This window comes from Geotrypetes seraphini, chromosome 1 (genome assembly GCF_902459505.1).
Source record: "Geotrypetes seraphini chromosome 1, aGeoSer1.1, whole genome shotgun sequence".
Classification (NCBI taxonomy): Eukaryota; Metazoa; Chordata; class Amphibia; order Gymnophiona; family Dermophiidae; genus Geotrypetes; species Geotrypetes seraphini.
In genome coordinates, this window is record NC_047084.1 from 408,169,312 (window position 1) to 408,193,555 (window position 24,244).

Sequence of the window (24,244 nt, forward strand, 5' to 3'; positions counted from 1 at the left end):
CGACCGTCCTAGGCTTCAAGAGCAAACTAGATGCATATCTCCTTAAGAGAGGCATATAAAGATATGGTGGACTATAAATTACGCCAGGTGTACACCTGGCAGGGCCTCCGCGTGTGCGGATCACCGGACTTGATGGACCGAAGGTCTGATCCGGAGATGGCAGTTCTTATGTTCTTATCTGGAAAGTATATGTGGTATCAACAGTCTATCTAAGAAAGTAGGAAGATCTCGAATGATAACAGTACAATTTTGTATGAAATATGATGTGGTATTGACAGCAAGTGTGCATTTTTCAGGAGCGGCGTTACATGATCATATTTTTTTGAATTTATGATTTTTATTGCAGTATTTTGGATTAATTGTAGTCTTCTTAGTTGTTTCAGAGGGACACCCTTTAATAATGAGTTACAGTAATCCAGTTTAGTGTAGGGCTGTTGGAATTTGTGTAGTGGCCTTCTTGTCTCCGTCTGGTGCTTGGATGAGCTTGAGGGAACCCTGTTTGGGGGTCCGTCTGACCTCGGGTGTGTCACACTCAACGGGTCACAAGTTGAGTCCCTCCCCCCCTTCCTCCACCTCCCCAAAATTTTGTAGAGATGCCTCAGCTGTAAGCCTTGCCACCGATACCGGCAAGGCATATGGCTTAGAGATCCAGTGGAGTATGTTCTGGGGAAAAAAAAAATCCTGAGGCAGTGCCGGTCTGAAGGGATCCTTCAGTGCTTTGTTATTGCTTTTTCCTTGTTAACCGGCACTTTTCTTATAGCTAGGTCACGTATTGCACAATGAGCAATTTTAAAGGGAAAAAGTCCTCATTGTACTCCAGACGCGAGGTCGATGCAGCTGGCCCGTGTCTACAGTGTGCCAGCTGCTGTGAAGGGGAATCCTCGTCGGCCTCGGGTGCCGGCATCCAGGGACCCCCTTCGCGTGCCAGCAGCTGACAGCGAGGAAGCCCGGGCTTCCCTCGCTGCCCACACAGAGATTCCCCCAGCCGCTGACAGTCAGGAAAATAAGTTTCCCCTTGCCACTAAAGCTGCTGGGGACTCCCTTACAGCTGTTGCCGGCTTGCCTGCTTTAGCGGCTGGAGCGGTTCAGCACTTTCAGCCACTACAGGCCTAGGGAGCTTCTTTTTCGGCGGGCTCTGCTCCATTTTTGGCGGGAAGCATCAGGTGACCTTCCCCCTGTATTGGAGAAAACAGGGGCAGGTTTTAGCTGGGGCCTCTGCTTTGGCAGTGAGTCCCATTGGGCCGCCAGGGGATTTTCCCTCTGTATTTGTTATTGCCTTGTGCAAGGCATATCTTCAAGGGGGGGGCCCCTCTGTGTCCACATCTTGGGGTGGTTCTCTCTGCATCCACTCCAGTTCGGCCCCCTCAGCGCCGGTTTTGGCCCTGTCTTGTCTCTCGTCCAAGCGACCAAGGATCTCTTGGGATGATGATTTTGATTATGAGGAGCAGTTTTCTGTTGAGGAGAACCTGGACCTTTTGGGTGACCTCCAGGATCCTCTCTTATGCCGTTAACGGCTGCGTTGCAGTTCCGTCTGCTGGTGAGGGTGCATCAGTGGTGCGCATTTTTCAGGGGACGAGCTCCAGGAGCTTATTCTTCAGGTCTCCTCGGTATTGTGCTTCAAGGAAGATGCGAAGGAGCCTCCATGTCATAGACCCTCTGCTTCGGGGGTCCGCTCTGCATCCTGCTCTTTTCCTATGCATCAGGATATTCGGGATATTGTCTTTGCACAGTGGAAAGCGCCAGAGGCACCCTTTTGTTTTGCGTGCTCTATGGCTTGTCTGTATCCCATCCCAGAGCGGGATAGGGATACCTTAAAGTTGCTGGTGGTAGACGCGATGGTCTCAGCCATCGCGAAACGGCACACGGTGCCTGTCAAGGGCGGCTCAGCCTTAAGAGACTCTGAGGAGCGTAGATTAGAGACCCTTCTTAAGCAGAATTTTGATGTCTCGGTCTTAGCAGTCCAGACGGCGATGTGTGGCAGTCTGGTGACTCAGGCCTGTTTTCGGTGGGACAAGCATGTCCTTTACCATGAGTCTGATGACTGGTCCTTGGTGGAACAGGAAGTAGATTTGTAAAGCAAGTCATGGCTCAATCATCGGTCCAAAACCCCAGTTTAATTATATTTATAATTTTTAAAGTGCATAACATTTAAGATGCAAAAGGCAAAATAATTTAGCTCAAAGAATCAGATAGCGCCAAATATGAAAAGCACTTAACTTTCAGTTTTTCTATATAATGCCACACGTTTGTTGACAGCACAAAATTGAGTTGTCCATTTCACCCTGTAAGGCTTCATTAGGAGCAGTGCTGCAATACCTTGAGGCAAAGAAAGAAAAAGTGTGACTTTTTAAATCAATAAAACAACCAAATAGAAGTGCTTGTTTAAAAGACAGCAACATACGGATCACAACTTCAAATGAACTTCTCATTCAAAAGATGGCACCGAGTTTGTCAGATGCCATCCGTGCTCTTAACCAATGCCAAATAATGACGTAAGCATGTTGTAGCCAATTGGATGCTCTTCTGATGATATAATACCGAAGCATACCAAAATCATTTTCTCAATCTACACCTGCTCACTTGGAGCGCTGATCTCCTCCCATGGTTTCCAGTATCACCTCTATGCTGATAACTCCCAGATCTACCTCTCCGCACCAGATATCTCTACTGAAACCCAGACCTGAGTCTCAGCCTGCTTATCGACATTGCTGCCTAGATGTCTCACCGCCATTTAAAACTGAATATGGCTAAAATGGAACTGCTCATCTTCGCGCCTAAACCCACCTCCCCACTTCCCTCATTCTCTGTCTCCGTGGACAACACCCTCATCCTCCCTGTCTTGTCTGCTCGCAATCTTGGGGTCTTTGACTCCTCTCTCTCTCTCTCTCCTTCTCCACCCAGATACAATATATCGCCAAAACCCACAGCTGCTTCTATAATAATATCAAAATCTGACTGAGCACGCTACCAAAACCCTTATCCATGCCCTCATCACCTCGTGCTTAGATTACCACAACTCGCTATTCTCAGGTCTTCCGCTCAGCCATCTTTCTCCTCTTTAATCCATTCAAAATTCAGCTGCACGACTCATATTCCGCAAGAGCTGCTATACATGCATTACCCCTCTCGTAAAGTCACTTCATTGACTCTCCATCCACTTCCAAATAGAATTCAAACTCTTACTGACCTACAGATGCATTCACTCGACAGTCTTTCATCCCCTTCTATGTTCCCCCTGTGAGCTCCGCTCAGCCAGTAGGTCCCTTCTATCTGTGTCCTTCTCCTTCACTGCCAACACCAGACTCCATACCTTTGTCTTGCTGCGCCATATGCCTGGAACAAATTGCCTGAATCTACTCTATGGCTGGTACTGACAGAACATGGGGTGCAACAGACTCCAGCGCAACCACGAGAGCTGATTTGGAAGACCTCACGAAGACCATTTCGGAACTCTCCAATGCTTCTATGTAGTATATAGGGCACCGGGAGCTATTGGGGCTACTCGCCTACCAGCTCTTGCATGTTTTATTTATTTATTTAGCCTGTCCTCCCAAGGGAGCCCAGAATGGGTTATAAAGGTACATTCACAGTATAGAAAGGACAAAATTAGTGAAAGACATATTTGGCAGACATAGCTTAGAATTTGCAGCATTCGTATGATATTACATAGCATAGCATAGTTTTAGGACAGCATTCACTATACTAACAGAACAGAACAAAAAGGTACTAAAACTTTAGTGTTATAAGTGAGTACATGATTGGTTATCGGCAGTTGAGTTCCCATGAGTATCCATGAGTAACATCGGTCATTAAGGAGCCGCCTGGCATGTTTACCTCCTCTACTTGCTCAAGCATAAGCACCTCTGACCTAAAGCAGAGCAAATCCTCCTGATGAGTCATTGGAAGAGCTAGGAGAACAGAAGCCAAAGCTAAAATGTCAACCCTGCCAATTTCTAAATATCTGCAGAGATGCCTGGAGGAAGGGGAGGGGAATGGATGGGCACAAGCTCAAAATAGAAAAATTGAAAACCTCTGCTGGATTCCTGCCAGATAGCTTCACTGAGAGAGTGCTCATGGATTAAACTCTGGAATATCGGATCCCTCTGGGATCTATCAAGGAAAGGTGTGTGAACTGATCCTTGGAGCCAACACAGCCCATGAACTATAACATCGAGAGTCAGGCTTGTATTGATAAAATTATGCTTGTATTGATAAAATTATGCCACACATCCACCACTCCCAATTGATGTTGAAGAAAATTCACCCCCTTGGTATCATGACTGGCATCTCCCTGGCAAGGAGGCTTGCCATCCAGCAACGGGTTAGCTGTAAAATTAAAATCCCCACCACCACCAGCAATTTGTGGGTCGTATAGGCTGCCAGGGTAGCAACCAAATCAGTATAGATCCTATTTTGATATACATTGGGGGCATAAACATTACAGAAGACCACTGGAATAGCCCACAACTCCCCCTCACCACCACCATTACATATCTGCCCTGGGGATTCAAAATGACCCTGTGGACCTGCAGAGGTAGTTTTTTATGGACCAGAATAGCTATTCTCCATTTCCGTCCATTGAACGAAGAAGACCAAACCTCCCCCATCCATCCTCTCTTCAGCTTAGCGTGTTCAGAACTAGTAAGGTGTGTTTCTTGTAAATAAACAACATCAGCGTGTAACTTACGCAACATAGATAGAATTTTGGAGCGCTTCACCGGCAAATGTATACCATCAGCATTAAGAGAAATAACTTTTAAATTAACCATTATCCAAGTGAAAATGTGTGTTGCTCACCCAAAGTGACACTAGTAGTGGAAGGGGTTGGGTCCCCCAGCTAGACCCTCCCCCCAATGAGGAACAAAACGCTCTCCCTCCAACTCCATTGCTTCTCAGGAGTTGGAGGGAGAGCGTTTTGTTCCTCATTGGGGGGAGGGTCTAGCTGGGGGACCCAGCCCCTTCCAATACTAGTGCCAAAAAAATTATGAAAGCCCTACAGTAGAAACCACCACCATCCCCCCTCCTATTTCATACATACAATTCCAATCACATATAGGAGCCCCCCAGGAACCCTTGCTACAGAGTATGCTACAGAGTAACAATTATAACAACCATACAGTCCCACAGAAGGAGAACTCCCCTGCAATACCAAAAAGAAAATCCCAGGGAAACAGTGCTGATCTCCCCAATCCACCCCACTCAGTAAGCAGGCCCCATGTTTAGATATCAAGCAGGGATAAACAACATAAGATAAAACAGAAAACAGGGAGCTGCAGAGGAAGGATGCAAAATACTCAAGGGCTCATGAAGTCAGGCCTCCAAAGAAAAAACATCCATCACCTACACATGCCTGCCATCAAGAATATTGCTGCAGAAAACAGGTAGAACAGAAAATAATATTATGCATTAGAAAATGTCATCAGGAGCAATCCCAATCAGTGCAGTCAAGAGCTTAGGCACCAGTCCACTCTCCTACACTGCTTCCCAAGTCAGGCAGAGTCCCGCAGCCATGGCAAACATAGCAGGAAAGTCCCTTTAGCCAGTTAAGCGCAAGATCTCTATTACTGGGCACAGAAGCAACTCAAGGTGCCACCGCTGGCGGCAGGCCCTGCACAAAAGCCTTGAGGACCTTTGGCTTGTCAAACAACAAGTTCTTCCCTTGATATGCCAGTCGCACCTTGGCCGGGTACTGCAGAGTTGCACGGAGGGCACGTTGGTAGAGAGTGGTACAATACGGGGCCATCTCCTTTCGCTTTGCTGCTACCACCGAAGAGAAGTCCTGGAACAAGAGGATTTCCAGTTCTCGAAGGAGAGGGTCCGGCGCTCCCAATATCTGTGCAAGATTTTCTCCTTTTCAACAAAGTTAAAAAAACTTAATTATTACCGGGCACGGCCCATCTGTCTCCCTCCTTGCGCTGTCCCAGTCGGTGTGCATGTTACAAGAACAAGCGCGGGAGATCCTCTCTCATCTATAGCGCAGAGGGCAGTCATGTTTCCAGCCAAGACCGGAGATCCCCCTCCTTGATCGATTCCGGGACTCCTATAGCCCGCAGGTTATTCCTGCATGCTCAGTTCTCGTGATCCTCTACTCTGTACTGTAGTTGTTGAGTCGTACATTCTAAAACTTGGATCCGGGTCAAGAGAGAATCCGTCGTTGTTTACGTTTGCACCAGGCGCTCTTCCATATGCATCACCCTGGTGTTTAAAGCAGTAAGTCCATCTTTAACCTCCTGAATTACGACCTGCAGGCTAGACATTTTTATCATCTAGTATAGCAGTTAGATGCTTTTTAAGTTCCAGTACCGCTAACTCCCCAAGAATCACTGGAGGGATAGAAGCCGATAGCTCTGCGGCAGGCCTGTTTTCTGCCACCATCTAAAGTGCAGGCCTACTTGGTGTGGTACGATGATTTTGGGCTCCTTAATGTAGCATAACCCCCTCAAATTTCCGGCTGGAACTTGGATGAGATCCCTCTGATATTTATCGCTTAATTTGTGCTGGTTTGGGGAAAATCTGTGTAAAGAAAGCAGAAGGATGTACAAAATTGGTAGCACGGTTCCAGGAGATGCTCCTCAGGGCATCTTGTTTAGACCATGCACATTACGTGACCCCCCTGCAAATACTATTCTATTTAATATGCTGAATTATTTTGGCATGCAATATTTTGATTTTTTTTTTTTGGGGGGGTACATAATTCCCTATTGTGTATTCAGTGTGCATCGTATTATCAGTAACAGAAGTACTGAAGAAGGCAGCTGGTAGACAGTGAAGGAGTTCTTCCTTGCTGTGTTTGAAAGTGCCCATATTGTTCCTCTTTATTTTCTTTTTTCTTTAAAGTGTGGTGCTTGTACAGGGGAAGCAATGTTCCCTCTAAGCTATGTTAAACATTCAGTAGCTTAGTAAAATTCAGAATAGCCATAAGCATATTGCTAAATTAACAAATATCAGAGCATGGATCATGGAGTTTGTTCCAACATCTGTGCAGTTTTTATGTGTGCAGGCACATGTCTGTGTTTGTATCGGTAAGAAGATTTCAAAGGATAATTTAATGAAAAATTTTTGTTCACAAGGAAATATCTTTACTTTTGTCAACTGCTATTAGAGGAAATATTGGGACATTTTTAAGGGGTGAGTCACACAGAACTATTTTATTTCTGTATTTCTATCCACGAGGAAAAAATAGCCAAGGAGGCGAAAAACTTCAAGCCGTTCTTTCGATATATTAAGGGGAAACGACCCGCGAAGGAAGCGGTGGGACCGTTGGATGACCATGGAATAAAGGGAGTGCTAAAGGAGGTCAAAGCAATCGCTGACAAACTGAACACATTTTTTGCGTCTGTATTTACCGAAGAGGATATACACAGCATGCCAGAACCCATCAGGCTATATGCTGGAAATGAAGACGGTAAACTGACAGGATTGACGGTCAGTCTAGAAGAGTATGCAGGCAGATCGATAGGTTCAAGAGCGATAAATCCCCGGGTCATCAAGGAACTGAAAGGGACCATAGCTGAACTGCATCAACTAATAGCCAATCTGTCGATCAAATCGGGAAAGATTCTGGAAGATTGGAAGGTGGCGAATGTTACACCAATCTTCAAAAAAGGTTCGAGGGGAGAGCCGGGAAACTACAGACCGGTGAGTTTGACCTCGGTACCGGGAAAGATGGTAGAGGCGCTGATAAAGGACTGCATCATTGATCACCTTGACGGACATGGTCTGATGAGGACCAGCCTGCACGGTTTCAGCAAAAGGCAGATCTTGTTTAACGAACTTGCTGCAGTTTTTCGAGGGAGTGAACAGGCAGATAGACAAGGGCAACTTGGTCGACAATGTATATCTGGATTTTCAGAAGGTGTTCGACAAGGTTCTGCATGAACGACTACTTCGGAAAATTGCGAGCCATGCAATCGAGGGTGAGATATGTGGATTAAAAACTAGCTGGAGCATAGGAAGCAGAAAGTGGGGGGTAAATGGACAATACTCATTCTGGAAGAGCGTCACCAGTGGGGTGCCGCAGGGCTCGGTGCTTGGACACGTGCTCTTCAACATCTTTATAAATGATCTGGACATTGGTACGATGAGTGAGTTGATTAAATTTGCTGACGATACAAAATTATTCAGAGTAGTGAAGACACGGGGATTGCGAAGATCTACAATGTGATATAATCAAGCTGGAGAAATGGGCATCGACATGGCAAATGAGGTTCAACGTGGATAAGTGTAAAGTGGGCCTTTTCTCCCTTGAACAGAGGAGATTGAGAGGGGACATGATTGAAACATTCAAGGTACTGAAGACTTAGTAGATAAGGACAGGTTGTTCACCCTCTCCAAGGTAGGGAGAACAAGAGGGCACGCTCTAAAATTGAAACGGGATAAATTCCGTATGAACGTAAGGAAGTTCTTCTTCACCCAGAGAGTGGTAGAAAACTGGAACGCTCTTCCGGAGTCTGTCATAGGGGAAAACACCCTCCAGGGATTCAAGACAAAGTTAGACAAGTTCCTGCTGAACCAGAATGTACGCAGGTAGGGCTAGTCTTAATTAGAGCGCTGGTCTTTGACCAGAGGGCCGCCGCATCAGCAGACTGCTGGACACGATGGACCACTGGTCTGACCCAACAGCGGCAATTCTTATGTTCTGTTCAGACCTGCATATAATATGTAAACTGATGTGATTGTAACCAAAGAAAAGCAGTATTTCAAGTCCCATTCCTGTTCTGGAGCGGTCTGGTTTGACAAAATAAAATAAAAAATAGCAGGTAAGATCTAATTTTTCCTTTTCAAGGATAAGAAAACAGACCAATGATTAGATTTGAGAAACTGTGATCTCTCTTATAAATTGGTTTTCTCTGTTATGATGGTCCATGTAAATGCATTTTAGTTTGAGTATTTTTGATAGTGTCTTTGAGAAATCTTTCATAACTATTGAATATTCTTTTAATTGGCATTAAAAAGTAAGATTAAAAAGTATGATTTTTGGTAAAAAAAAAAAAAAAAAAGTAAAAGCCATAACAGTTTAGCTAGAATATTACAGTAATGTTTTGTTTTTTTTTGTTTTGGGGGGTTTTCTCATTATAGTTCATGCGCTGTGGTGGAATGAGAATGCAGACAGTCGTGCTACTGGAAGACACATGGCCCATGAGGATGCCAGAGTGGTAGCAGCTGGTAAATTACTTTTAACTACCCTTATATATTCATGCTATTCATTCTGAAAAGGTTCACTCAACAATTGCTACAAGATGGCAGTATTCAATTATAATATTATCAACACACAGGGCTCCTTTTACTAAGCTACACTAAAAAGTGGCCTTAGTGCTCCCATACACAGGTCTTTTCTGCACTGTAAGGCCATTTTTTAATGCAGCTAGAAAATGGCCGATTTTCCATTTTATGAATTTAATGGTTATGCACAAATGTTGATAATCAGCATATGGTAATGCAGACATGCTAACTGATTAACACAGAAATGCCCAGCTATGCCCTCTGTGAAAAAAATAAACTGGTCGATATTCAAAACAATTTAACTGCCAGAAACAACCACTGACCAGTTAAAATTGCTTTTCCAGTGTAATAGGTGAGACATTCTAGACAATATACTCGCAAGCTCTGCAGAAGGAATCCACTCCAGATTTTTCACTCTGCCTGTGTAGTACTCTACTGATCGGTTTAGCACCATCTACAATCTTTCCTTCCGCAAGCATGTCTGCATCTGTGTGTGTTCTCTCTCCATTTTATGGTTTTAAATTTGATGTAATAATGTCCCCTTTTCGGGTAATTTCACGTTGGAAGCAATTTTGGAGCTCTGCCTGCTTGAGAATTCACAGACTTCGGTCTGTAGCTGACAGACCGATCCATTTTTGGGTACCTATTAGCCAGTCTGCGTAGTTTTCCTTGGAGCTCAGGGCCATCCCTGAAGTAGTCTCACCTTCTGTTAAGCAGGGGTCAATTGCAGACTGTTTGGCACGCTTAGGGGGCTCAGTGGTGTTCCGCAGCATGCTGGCTGTGTTTTTGCGCCTCTGCCCATCCTGGTGCGCATCTGGTGGTCTGCTGGGGTAGATTCATAGTCAGACAGTGGTGTCTGACCGGCAGCCGGAAGATCAGCTTTGTGAGAGAATTCCCAGCATTGTGGCAGTGAATTCTTCTACAGGTACTGAGAAAGAGCTGTGAGCAGGTGGAGTCCAGTGTATCAAGTCACAGTGAGTACAAGGAGCTGACAGCTTGTGCAAGACGTTGGGGAAAGTTTAAAAAGTGGGGTTTTCTGAGTTTCTGCATGTTTTCCCTCCTGAAAAATCCTAAAATTTCCATTTTTGGACTTTGGGAAGTGTGAAAAAAACATTGTGTTTTTGGCACGAATGTGGTTCCAGTGGCCATCTTGAATTTTTAGCGATCTTTTTTTCTTCTTCTCCGTGCTTCTTCAAACAGCACATAAGGTCCGAGCTATGGCATCTTCAGTTGCATTCTTATGTTCCATTCCCATAGATGAAATCTGCAAAGCAGCTACTTGGTCCTCAGTTCACACGTTCACGTCTTGTCACTGTCTAGAATCCTGTTCCAGAAGGGATGGTCACTTTGGCCGAGCAGTGTAACAAAATTTATTCTCTTAATTGCCAACTATCCCTCCATCCCATTGCAGTAAGTTAGGGAGTCCCACATGTGAGAATATGCTGCCTGCTTGTCAGTTACTTACCGGTATTATCCGGGGACAGCAGGCAGATATTCTTACATCCCACCCACCTTCTTAGCTTGTGTATGGAACTGACATCATCCACATGTGAGAATATCTGCCTGCTGTCCCTAAGGAAGTCCCTGATTGGCTCAGATGCCTCAGACCCCTCCTAAGGGAGGAGCATGAGGCTGAGCCAATCAGGTCCTTAGGCCCTTCCCTGTGCATCACATGATGCACCGGGGCGGGGCCTAAGGCCCAGTGGCATAGCAGGCTGGGCAGAGGAGCAGGAGGTGTTTGCGATTCCTTCTGCTCCAACGAGAAAGGTATGAGGGGAGGAGAGTGGGCATTGCGGTGGCAGGAGGGAGTGGGCATCCTAACTGCCATTTTGGCATGAGGGGGTGTTTGGCACGGGGTAGGCCTGTTGGGCGGGCGGGCAGGGGGAGGGGCAGATGGCACCGATGGCAGGAGGGAGCGAGCATCTCTCCTGCCATATTTATCAGTGCGGTGGGGGGAGCGTCAGATGGCAGGAGGGAGTGGGCATCTCTCCTGCCATTTGTGGGTTGCCATATGCTGGGGAGGGGGCAGTTTTTTGACAGGTTTGCCTAGGGTTTTTTTGTTTTTTTTAATGGGGCAGAGATTTTCATGTGTAATACATGCAAAATATCTGTGCCATGAAAAAAACCCAAAACCAGGCAGACCTGTCGGTCTACAGCAGTCGGGTTTAAGGATCGTAAAACTCGAGTTAAAATAGCCAAGCAAATGTTAGTGAATCAGTTGCTTGTCTTTTTTGCATCGGGTTTTATAAAAGTTGCATGGGAGATCGAGGGGAAAAACACGTGGTGGGCCGTTTTGTGTATCGGGTCAGTTAGCAGCGATCATTTATCGACAGTTTAGCGACAATCGCTGACTTTAGTGAATCGGGGCCTTTGTGTTTTATTTATGTACCACCACAAGTCACTCTTTGAAAGATGAGATACAAACCGAAATTATTACTATTGCTGACAACCAAGGAAAAGGAAACATTTATTATCCCAGGCAGTCTGTTCTCACATATGGGTGATGTCATCGGAGCCCGGATGCGGACGCCTCACAAGCAGACTTGCTTGAAGAAACTCGAAGTTTCAAGTCACCCGCACCGCGCATGCGCGAGTGCCTTCCCATCCAGCGCAGGGCGCGTCTCCTCAGTTCTCAGTTTTCCGCGGAGCTGAGAAGTCCATCTTTGACTCTCTGCGTTTAACTAACTACCTTCGTGCCTTCTCTCACTGTGGTTTTGTGTTATTTTCTTCACGAATCGCTGTTTTTTATTTCTTTTATTTCTTGTTTTGTTTTTTAATTTTTTTTCTTTCTTCCCCCGGGGCAGGCCGCTTGGCCGCAGCCCACGGGTTTCAACCTTACAGCGGCTGTTTTTTCCTTCTATGTCCCGGCCAGCTACCGGCTTCATGAAATGTTGCCAGTGTCAGCGTGCAATTTCTCTCCCGGTCCCATGTACCAGGTGCCTTAAGTGCCTTGGGCCTCACCATCAACCGAAGTCGTGCGACCGCTGTGCTGCTCTTCAACTTCGTGCTTACACATCGTCTACTTTCAGTGGGGAGGCTCTTCCAGATGTAATCCACTTCTTCCTCGACTCCGAAGTCGACCCCTGCCTCGACTTCGACCGAGGGTCCACCAGCCTCCACTGCTTCGATCTCGAGCCTCATCACCCCTTCCTCGTTTGCAACGGCTCTTTCCTCAACGACAACTGCTGTATCTTCCCCTGTATCCTCAGGTGAGCTAGCGCAGCAGACAGTTCCACCGGTGGTGTTTCAGGTGCCTAAGACTTCCAAGTCAAAGCACTTTTCCACTGCCTTGGTGGAACCTCCAGCCAAGGCAGGTGGTTCGGTTTCAGACGCGGATCCATCCTTGCCAGCTTCTTTCCAGACCATGTTTGGGCAGCAATTTGTTCAGTTATTGAGCAAATATAGTTCTGCCTCGACAATGCCTCTTCCACTTCAGCTGGGAAATCAGCAGTCTCCCACGAGGTCGAGTCTTTGTTTCTGTCCCGAGCTCCAGATTAGCACTCTATGCAAGGAGCAGAGTCTTTGCGAGTGTCTGGTCTGGCATATACACACTCGATGCAAGGAGCAGAGTCTTTGCGAGTGTCTGGTCTGGCATATACACACTCGATGCAAGGAGCAGAGTCTTTGCGAGTGTCTGGTCTGGCATATACACACTCGATACAAGGAGCAGAATCTTTGCGAGTGTCTAGTCTGACATATTCACACTCGATGCAAGCAGCACAGCCTTTGCGAGTGTCTGGTCTGGCATCTCAGCACGTGAAGCAAGGAGCAGAGTCTTTGCACATGCCTCGACAGGACTCCTCACCCTCCATGCAAGGAGCAGAGTCTTTCGGAGTGCATCGAGATTCCTCCATCCAGCCTCTGGAGCTTTGATCCACAGCTCCAAGCCCCATCCATTCCCTAGTGGCATTGCCTGCTTCCATTGCCGGGGCGAAGGCTCCTCGACTTTTGAGATCTGCTTCCAAGCACAGTTCTCATCGACGTTCGAGGCATGCTTCTAGGCATCGCTCTTCTTCTAAGGAGCGCCTGTCTTCCACTAAGCCTCGATCTACACCTGCATCTCCTAGACCGTCGACTTCTCGATCGAGGTATCCACTTCCACACCTCGATGACTCAGCGGTCTCGATTACCTCGTCCATGTCTCCCTATTCTTTTGATGCCTTTTTTCCAGCCGAAGTTTCATCTTTGACCCAGGCTGCCTCGACGTCCTCGAGTCCTTCTCCAGGCAGGGCATTACTGGATCTCCTCATACCATTCCTCATACCGTTCCAGGCACATTGCACTCCTGGAAGGGATGGGAAGTCTATGGACGAATTTTGACGTCGCATCTCTTAAAATGCTATGATGTCGTCTAAAATCCTTAATGATACTTTTCATTTTATTACTTCTTTTGCCTAAATTTTTGAGTTATTTGCATACTCAAAAACACTTTGAATTTCAAGATGTCATAGTTTTTCTATCACAACTCAGCTTGCGTCTCCTCCAGTCTTCTTATGATGCCTTTGAGTTGTCTGCCCGAGCGGCTGCTTGTTTTGTTGCAGTGCGCCACCTCGCTTAGCTTCGTACCATTCACATGGATCCTATTTTTCAGGACACCTTGGCTAATATTCCTTGTGCTGGCAATGACCTCTTCGATGAATCCATTGAGGCAGCCACCATAGAATTGTCTGAGCATGACAAAACCTTTGTTTCTTTTGTCAGACCTATGCTAAAGCCAACTCCTGCTCAGAAGCAATAAAAATCTCAACCTTCTGCTGCACCAGCCTTTTTTTTTTTTATTTATGCAAAATTTAACAATTTATAATATAAAATGATACCAAAGAAAAAGGATTATTTCACAGAATTATACAATAATTATACATACAATACAAAATTCCTTTTCAAGCCCACAAAATTTGGGGAGTCAAACCTAAACATCAACTAACATTTAAATATAAAGAAAACTAAGAATTGGTTACTGATTCATCGAATCTTAACCATTCCTTATTTTGGGGACTCTGACTTTCCTCCAATTATTCTCAGTAGTGAAACATTAAACCAACAAACCTCATTTCTGTTCTCTAGCCATTAGAAATTGTTGCAATTGGATGGGATCCCAAAATACATATTCAATGTCTTGTAATTGAACAAGACATTTACATGGAAATTTTAAATAGAATGATGCCTCAAGAGCTAAAACTCTTTCTCTCAATTTCAAAAATTCCTTCCTCCTTAACTGCGTAGCTCTTGAGACATCAGGAAAAATCCTACTAAACAGCCTTTTTGACTGTTTGAAACAGAGCTTGACCTCCACCGTTCTGTCTCTGTCCTGTTTTCCTTTTGGAGGTCGTCTCCATCTTTTTTACCTTCGATGGACAACAATCACATCCAACCTCAGGGAAGGATACACTCTTCATTTCACTCAGGTTCCACCAGAGCTTGCTCCAAGAGAGTATCCTTCCAGTCCATCCCAGACCGCCCTTCTTCTTCAGGAAGCTCACATTCTGCTTCGTCTCCATGCCATCGAACCAATTCCCTTGGCATAGCAGAACAAGGGGTTTTATTCCCGTTACTTCCTTGTTCCGGAGAAGACGGGCGATCTGCGACCCATTCTGGAACTCAGGGCACTCAACAAATTTCTAGTCAGAGAAAAGTTTCGAATGTTGTCCCTGGCATCTCTTTATCCCCTTCTCGAGCAGAACGACTGGTGCTCTCTGGATCTCAAGGAGGCCTACACTCATATCCCCATTCATCCGGCCTCCCGTCAATATCTCAGATTTCGGGTGGGGAATCTGCACTATCAATACAGAGTACTACCCTTCGGCCTGGCCTCATCTCCCAGAGTGTTCACCAAGTACCTGGTAGTGGTAGCAGCAGCTCTAAGGAATCATGGTCTTCAGGTATTTCCCTACCTCGACGACTGGCTCATCAATGATTCCACATCTCAAGGGATTATTGTAGCGACCCAACGGACTACCTGGTTCCTACAAAGTTTGGGATTCGAAATCAACTTTCCCAAATCTCAACTTCAGCCCTCACAGAATCTACAATTCATTGGAGCTGTTCTGGACACTGTCCAACTCAGAGCATTCCTTCCACAACAATGACTGGAAGCTCTTCTTCAACTCTGTAATACCGTGTCTTCCCGCTCTTTCATCTCACCGAGACACATGATGGTACTTCTGGGTCACATGGCCTCCACAGTACACGTGACTCCTTTTGCAAGACTTCACCTCAGAATTCCTCAGTGGACCCTGGCATCTCAATGGATGCAAGTATGCGACCCTCCTTCTCGACACATTTCAGTCACTCCTTCCTTGAAGAAGTCTCTCCGTTGGTGGATGCTCTCTTCCAATCTTTCCAGAGGCTTGCTTTTTCAAATGCTCCCCCCCCCCCCCCATCAGAAGGTCCTCACGACAGACTCTTCGACCTACGCTTGGGGCGCTCATCTCGATGGTCTCCGTACTCAAGGCCTCTGGACCAGTACGGATTGTCAGTGTCATATCAATCTGTTGGAACTCAGAGTGATCCTCAAAGCTCTCAATGCTTTTCAACATCTGCTTCATGACCAAGTAGTCCTCATTCGGACGGTCAACCAAGTCGCCATGTATTATGTCAACAAACAGGGAGGGACGGGGTCTGCCTCCCTTTGTCAAGAAGCTCTGAAGGTTTGGGACCGGGCAATCCACCACAACACCTTCCTCAAAGCTGTCTACATTCAAGGGGCGAAGAATTGCTTGGCGGACAACTTGAGTTGTCTACTGAACCTCACAAATGGACACTCCATTCCTCGCCTCTTCATCACATTTTTTCACAGTGGGGAACACCTCAGATAGACCTCTTTGCAGCTCCCCACAACTTCAAACTGCCTCAGTTCTGCTCCAGGATATACTCTCCTCATCGCCTCGAGGCAGATGTTTTTCTTCTGGCATGGACGAATCTCTTCCTCTATGCATTCCCTCCATTCCCTCTCATTCTCAAGACTCTGGTCAAGTTGAAGAACGATCATGCCACCATGATTCTAATTGCTCTTCGGTGGCCAAGACAACCTTGGCACTCCCTTCTACTTCAACTCAGCAGCAGGGAGCCATGCCCTCTACCAGTTTTTCCTTCTCTGCTTACACAGAGTCAAGGATCTCTGCTTCATCCCAACCTGCAGTCTCTACACCTGACAGCTTGGTACCTCTCAACATAACCCCTCTTCAGTTTTCTCCATCTGTAAGAGATGTTTTAGAAGCTTCTAGGAAGCCTATCACTAGACAATGCTATCACCAAAACTGGACTAGATTTTCTACGTGGTGTTTTTCTCATCATAAGGAGCCTCAACATTCCTCCTTATCTTCTGTTTTGGACTACCTTTTGCACTTATCCAATTCTGGCCTCAAGTCTACATCTATCCGAGTCCATCTCAGTGCAATTGCGGCTTTCCATCAGCCTATTGAAGGGAAACCCCTCTCTGCTCACCCGGTGGTTTCCAGATTCATGAAAGGACTTCCTCTCAAACCGCCTCCTGTGGTTTGGGACCTCAATGTTGTCCTTGTTCAACTGATGAAGCCTCCATTTGAACCAATCGATAAGGCTCATCTGAAGTATCTCACTTGGAAAGTGGTGTTTCTCATAGCCCTCACTTCTGCTCGAAGAGTCAGTGAACTGCAAGCTTTAGTAACTGACCCACCATTCACTGTGTTCCATCATGACAAGGTGGTTCTTCGTACTCATCCTAAATTCCTACCTAAAGTGGTCCCGGAATTTCATCTCAACCAATCCATCGTCCTTCCAGTATTTTTTCCAAAGCCTCATTCTCATCCTGGAGAATCAGTTCTTCATACTCTGGACTGTAAACGTGCTTTGGCCTTCTGCTTGGAACGCACCAAACCACACAGAACTGCTCCTCAACTTTTTGTTTCCTTCAATCCAAATAAGTTGGGCCATCCTATTTCTAAGCGTACCATCTCAAACTGGATGACGGCTTGTATCTCTTTTTGCTATGCCCAGGCTGGATTACCCCTTCACAGTAAAGTCACAGCACATAAAGTCAGAGCAATGGAAGCTTCAGTAGCTTTCCTCAGATCTACACCTATTGAGGAAATTTGTAGAGCTGCTACTTGGTCCTCGGTTCATACCTTCACTTCTCACTATTGTCTGGATACTTTCTCCAGACGGGATGGACAGTTTGGCCAGAGAGTATTACAAAATTTATTCTCCTAAGTTGCCAACGCTTCCACCATCCCATTCTGGTTAGCTTGGAGGTCACCCATATGTGAGAATAGGCTGCCTGCTTGTCCTGGGATAAAGCACAGTTACTTACCATAACAGGTGTTATCCAGGGACAGCAGGCAGCTATTCTCACAACCCACCCACCTCCCCTGGTTGGCTTCTCTGCTAGCTATCTGAACTGAGGAGACGCACCCTGCGCTGGGCGGGAAGGCACTCGCGCATGCGCAGTGCGGGCGACTTGAAACTTCAAGTTTCTTCAAGCAGGTCTGCTTGTGAGGCGTCCGCATCCGAGCTCCGTCGATGACGTCACCCATATGTGAGAATAGCTGCCTGCTGTCCCTAGATAACACCTGTTACGGTAAGTAACTGTGCTTTCTTGTATCTTGTTTATGAATGTTTATTGTAAATAACCATTTAACAAGATATTTCCAAGTTTATTATGCACTTGATATACAGCCCATCAATAGGGTCATCAAGGTGGTTTACAATCAAGAACAGAAATATTTTGAAAAATTGGGTGCCAGGATAAAAATTAAATTTTTCCTTTTAATAATCAGTTTTATTGTTTTCTAATCTAATCTAATCTAAACCTTAAGTTTATATACCGCATCATCTCCATGAGTATGGAGCTCGACACGGTTTACAAGAACTTAAAATAGTGGGTAGAGAAGAAGAAAAAGGATTACATGAACTTATGTGTAAAAGGAGGGAGAGAAAGGGGGGAAGGATAGAGCTACAATTTGCTGAAAAGCCAGGTTTTCAGTTGTTTGCAGAATAACTGAAGGGAGCTCAGGTTCCGCAGCGGGGTGGTGAGGTCGTTCCAAAGACCTGTGATTTTGAAGAGAAGGGATTTTCCCAGTTTGCCTGCATAGTGGATGCCACGTGGAGAGGGGAAGGCTAGTTTAAGCCTTTGGGCAGTTCTGGAGGAGTCGGGACTGGAGGAGTTGAAAGACAGTGGGATAAGAGGAGGGAGGATTCCGTGAATGATCTTGAAAGCCAGGCAGGAACATTTGAAATGGATTCTGGAGATTATTGGGAGCCAGTGAAGTTTGGCAAGGAGTGGGGAGGCATGGTCAGATTTGCGTTTTGAGAAGATCAGTTTGGCTGCAGTATTCTGGATTAGCTGGAGTCTTAGAATACTTTTTTTTTGATAGATTTAAGTAGATGGCGTTGCAGTAATCTAGTTTGGAGAGGATGATGGATTGGACAAGGATGGCAAAGTGTGTTGGCTGAAGTAGAATCTAGCTTTCCTCAGCATGTGAAGGCTGAAAAAGCATGATTTTGCCAAGGAGTTGAGGTGGTCATTGAGGGAGAGAGAGGAATCGATAGTGATACCAAGGACCTTGCATGAGAATTCGAGCTGTAATGTATCGCCTGTGGGTAGTGCGAAAAGTGTAGGCAGGTGTTCGAATTTTGGGCCGAGCTAGAGTAGTTTTGTTTTAGATTCGTTTTGTTTTATCCATTTTGTTTTCATTTTTTTTTTATATATATGCCCCTTTATTGCAGTCCCTCTTTCCACTCTCATCCCTTCCCATGCCTAACTTCCACCATTAGCTCCCTGTTCTCCATAGTGCAGGGAAAAATTTAACAGTCTAGAGTTGTGGCCTCTCTTTGCCTGGGCCTGATAAAGGCAGCAACTGATGCTGCATAGTGGCTTCATTCCTATTCATGTTTTAATGACATACCATAGTCAGTTTTCCTATAAGTCTCTTAGTTGTTTTTTGGGGGTTTTTTTAATGTACACATTCTCACAACAGTTTCCTCCCAATATAACCAGTGGTTTTTAGCTTTTTTAAAAATAGGCTAAGACTGTTGAAAATCATGAAGTAAATTCCTGTTGGGTAGTAGGCCTTTTAATATTTTGCCTGTAATTTTATTTTTTGTGTTTTTGGTTTTAGTGAGAGAGAGTGTAAAATTCCTGGAATCGCAACAGAACGCGCTCCTGATTCCTTTACCATTTTCTCCACTGAAGTAGCTCTCCACCAGCCTATATAACAATCATAAGCTGCTCATGACCAGCCAATTTAGCAATCCAGTAGTCACCAACTAATGTCAAAATCCATGGATCAATACTGAGAAGACATCTGAGACCTTTTGCTGTTTTATATAAATATACTAGGCAATGTTTTAACACTTTTTGATTGTTTATTGAATTGGCTCACCAAACCTGGCATTATGCTAATGTCACTCTTATATTATTTAGGCTATATGTTGGGGAAGGTGATTCATATTTTCTCTTTTTGTATAGAGCCCGTCATCTACAGATATAGGGATTCTTAAATTTGGTGGAAAGCAAGTATCTGTTTCCTTAGGTGTTTCATGGTTTAGGTCAATCCAGGATGTTATCAAAGTAGCAAGATATCTTTCTTTACCCAGGTAATATATAGAAATAAAATAAAACAAATAATTATTGGACTAATAATGCATTTTTTGATTAGCTTTTAAAGGTAACCTTTTTTTCATATCTGAAGAAGGGTTACCTTCGAAAGCTAATCAAAAAAATGAATTAAGTTAGTTCAATAAAAAAGGTATCATCATTTTTCTTTACCGAAAAAGTCTGAAGTGATCTTTGTACCTTTGAATAAAATGGGGGTGAATCATGAGAGAGTGTTAACAAATGAATAGAGTTTGCCTAATCCTGTTCTTCCCATCCCACACCAAAAGCTTGCATATTGACATATATCTGACTAGGGGCTAGATTCACTAAAGATAGTGACTCAATCGCTGTTGGCCAATTCTGTGGCTGATTTTCCAACAGCGATTGAATCACTATCAAGTTTGCAAGCAAATGATTTGCACAGAGGTGCAAATCGGTGCAAATCATTTGCATGCAAACCCACTGACTCAATTACTCAGTGAGTGATTGCCACTTGCACAGAACCCTAACAGTAGTGACAGGGGAAGCAGCCTCCTACTATTGCTGTCAGGGCTTTTGCTTTTTATTTAATGGAACAGATGTTCTGCATGACTTAAACACGTACCATCTGTCCCATTAACCCCCCTCCCCACGCTAGCCCCCCCCCAAAAAAAAGATGGCAGGAGGGAAACCCACTCCCTCCTGCCAAGATCTCCCCTCTATCCTCCACCCCCCTGAAAAAAAAGGCAGGAGAGATGCTCACTCACTCCTGCCACGAAGGCTCCCGCTCACTCATTCCCCCCCTCCCCCCGAAAAAAAGGCAGGAGGGATGCCCACTTCTTCCTGCCACTGGGAGGGGCCTAAGGCCCTGATTGGATCAGAAGCCTTGGGCTCCTCCCTTGTGCCATTTTGTGCATCGGATCAGTAGAAGTAATCGTCACTAAAGCTGTGAAAACAGGTTTAGCGACGATCACTGACTTTAGTGCATCTAGCCCTTTGTTTTGAAGTTCCTTTCAGTCTTGTAATAGTTAAATTCATTTTCATGAACTGAATATCACATGAATCATGCCTCAGATAAAATGTATTTAAATGCCCTATCTACTGAAATTGTTATAACTTGACTACTTGTGACTCATATATATTTATTTAAAATAAAACAACAAATCTGAAAAGATTCATTTAGAGTTCATTTCTTCATTGAGTATGTGTTGAACATGTGGAATTTCAAATATTATAAACATCTGTAAGAAATGCTACTAAAGGATTTTTTTATTGTGTGCTCTCTGCCACAGGAATAAAATGGACCCAAGGCAGGTAACATTTTGCATTACACTTCCCCCTCCCGATTTGCGTTTTTAGATCTTGTGATTTCGATTATTCACGATTTCCTAAAACCGGAATCATCCCCACCTCCCCCAGACCTTACCTGGTGGTCTAGCGGTCTTTTGGGGCAGGAGCGATCTTCCTGCGCTCCTGCCCTGTGCAGATCACTCATCCAAAATGGCCTTCTTGAGTTGCCGTAGTCTCTCGAGAGATTACGGGAACTCACGGCAGCTATTTTGGATGAGTGATCTGTACAGGGCAGGAGCATCAGAAAATCATTCCTGCCCCGAAAGACCGCTAGACCACCAGGTAAGGTCCGGTGCACTTGGCTGCAGCCTTGGGTATTAATCAACTTAAGGAGGGAGGCGGGGGTGGTCAGAGTCGGCACAAAAGTTATTAGCAAATTTTCAATATTCGCGGGCCAGCTCTTCCCCTAACTCCCGCAAATATTGAGGGATGAGTGTAATAATTAGTAAATGACCTCTAAGGTTGTATTGTCTTACTTGCAAGAGTAAGTCTGGTTTATAGAAGCCAGTTCAGCAACTCATTAATTGAATCTCAGTTAACTGGTATTCAATCAACTGGCACTCTCAACAAACTGGCAAAAAAAAACACCAGAAAAAAAAAGTCCCCTGAAGTAGTGGCAGCAGTCCTGAGCCGCAAACCCACCCTCCCTCAAGCAAAACCCAAAGTAGCGTCAGTAGTCTGGGCCATGAATCCCCTCGCTCCAGCCCCGAAGCAGAAATGGCAAAGGTCCTGAGCCGCGGATCTCTCTTTCACTCACACTCTCACTCTCTCTAAGACACTTCCCTCAAGCAACCATAAAAACAGTTATCCATCATCCATCAATCCCCTTGGGTGATTAATGCATATATTAAACCCGAAAAGGGTTTGTAAAATGAGGACTATAATCTATTTTGGTGATATTTGGCTCCCACATGTATACAAGGTTATGAAATCCATTTTTAGAAAGAATATAGCCATGGCCGTCGTTCTGGATTAATGTTTCGTCCTTGTGTTCAGTTCGAAGTGGATCATATTGTGATCACTAGTTCCCAGTGTTCACTCTACTTCTATACCTTACGCCGGTCCTCGTAGTCCATTAAGAATCAAGTCCAGGATTGCGTTTCCTTTTGTATTTTCCTTAAATTGTTCCAGGAAGCAATCACCTACAGCATCCAGGAACTTGATCTCCCTACCGCAGCCGGAGGTGTCTAGGTTCCAGTCTATCCCCGGATAATTGAAGTCACCCATGATAACTGCGTTGCCTCCCTTGCAGTTGTGTTTAATCTCATGTGTTATTTCTCCATCAATTTCTGCCCTGGGTGTCGGTAGTAGATGTCGATCTTCGTTTCCGTTCCATTTCTTCCCATAATTTTGACCCATAGAGACTCTGACTTATTCTTTGTGTTCTCTCCGGTAGACTCGATTCCCTCTTTGACGTATGCCCCCACCTTTTTGTCCCACTCTGTCTCTGCGGTATAGCTTATATCCCAGTGTCCCAGACATTTTCTTCATTCCACTATGTTTCCATGATGCTGGTTATCTTTTTGTACCATAGCTTCTAATTCACTCATCTTATTCTTTAGGCTCCTTGCTTTCGTGTACATACACTTGAGTTTGCGGCCTTTTACTTTCTTGCATTTCCTTCCCTCTTGTGTTCCTTTTGATCTGTCAGGATTTCTGTCTTGCCTATAATCCGGTGAGTTCCCCGCTGTCTTTCTGCACGGTATCCACTGTGTATACCAGTTTTCGAACCATCGACTCTCGGTCGACTGTCGGCTTTCCCCTTCTTCCTAGTTTAAAAATTTCTCAATTTCTCTTTTGATGTTGCTTGCCTCGTTCCGTCTCTGCTGAGGTGGAGTCCATCCTTCCTGAATAGCTTGCTCTACCCCCAGAAAGTCATCCAATTGCGCACGAAGTGGAATCCTTCTTCCTCACACCAGCGCCGCATCCACGCGTTGACTGCCTCTTCTCATCGGCCCTGGGTACTGGCAGGATCTCCGAGAATGCTACCCTCTGCGTTCTGGTCTTCAGCTTCCTTCCTAGCATCCGGAACTTGTCCTTCAGTACTTCCCTGTTGTAGTTCCTGTTGCTCACGTTGTTTGTCCCCACATGGATCACCACAGCCGTATCTTCCTCTTCCACGCTGTTGATGATCCTGTTGATGCGGCTCACTATGTCTTCTACCTTGGCTCCTGGTAGGCAGGTCACCAGCCGATCTCGTCTTCCTTCTGCTATGTGGCTGTCGACTTATCTGATGATGGAGCCCCTCCCCCGATGATCGCTGCCCTCTCTTGCTTCTCTAGCTGCAGGTCCATGTCTCTGGTGTATGTCCATCTCTCCAGCCATAGGTCCGTGTCCTCTGTGCACTTCCATCTTCCCTCATCCTGGTGTTGGCTTGCACCGGGCTCGTCTTCTTGTGAGTTCCCTCTGCTGTTTCCAGATCTCGCTGCGGTGTCACCCATTTCTCCCTTGTGGTTGTCCTCCAGATGGTCCTCACTCTCTGCAGGTGTATCACAGCAGTTCCACTGTAGCTGGTGATTTTCCATGGCCTCCCTTTATGCCTCCTTGATGAACTTCTCTAACTCCTAGACTTCTTCCTCGATGGTTTCCTCTGGCTTGACGTTCTCTACATCCCTGTCCTCCTCCACTACTCGAAGTGCTTCCAGGTCCAGTATTCTGCCCTCTAGGAGTCTGACTTGTTTCTTTAGGGTCTCCAGTTCCCCGCATCGAGTGCACACATAAGACCGCCTCCCCGAGGGGAGGTAGTCATAGATATGGCAGACGGTGCAGAAATTTGGGTAGCTCAACTTCCTGCTTCTGTCTGCTGCTTCCATTGCTGCCCACTTGCCGATCTGCTGTGGCTGTCCTCTTCTCTCCTTGCCTGTTTGTGTGTCTTCTGTGTGTGCTGCGGCTGTCCTCTGCTCTCCTTGCCTATTTGTGTGTCTTCTGTGTGTGCTGCGGCTGTCCTCTGCTCTCCTTGCCTGTTTGTGTGGCTTCTGTGTCTGCTGCGGCTGTCCTCTGCTCTCCTTACCTGTTTGTGTGGCTTCTGTGTCTGCTACCCTTCTTAAGGCACTCTCGCTAAGACGAGCACCTTTAACGCTCGCCTTCAACGTGCGTCGAACTGCTGAGCGTCGTTGGACC

At 45.6% G+C, this 24,244-nt stretch overlaps 1 protein-coding gene across 2 annotated transcripts in view; it reads left to right on the forward strand.

The window, feature by feature from the left end:
• The window catches only part of NIPSNAP3A (nipsnap homolog 3A), an 86,240-nt gene extending 66,402 nt beyond the window's left edge, over positions 1-19,838 (forward strand). For both annotated transcript variants that reach the window (XM_033918371.1, XM_033918361.1), the window contains 2 exons: positions 9,079-9,165; positions 19,317-19,838. In XM_033918371.1, the coding sequence (XP_033774262.1) occupies positions 9,079-9,165; positions 19,317-19,393 (164 nt within the window). In that variant the 3' untranslated portion in view covers positions 19,394-19,838. The remainder of the gene's footprint in view (positions 1-9,078; positions 9,166-19,316) is intronic.
• Positions 19,839-24,244: the final 4,406 nt, after the last annotated feature.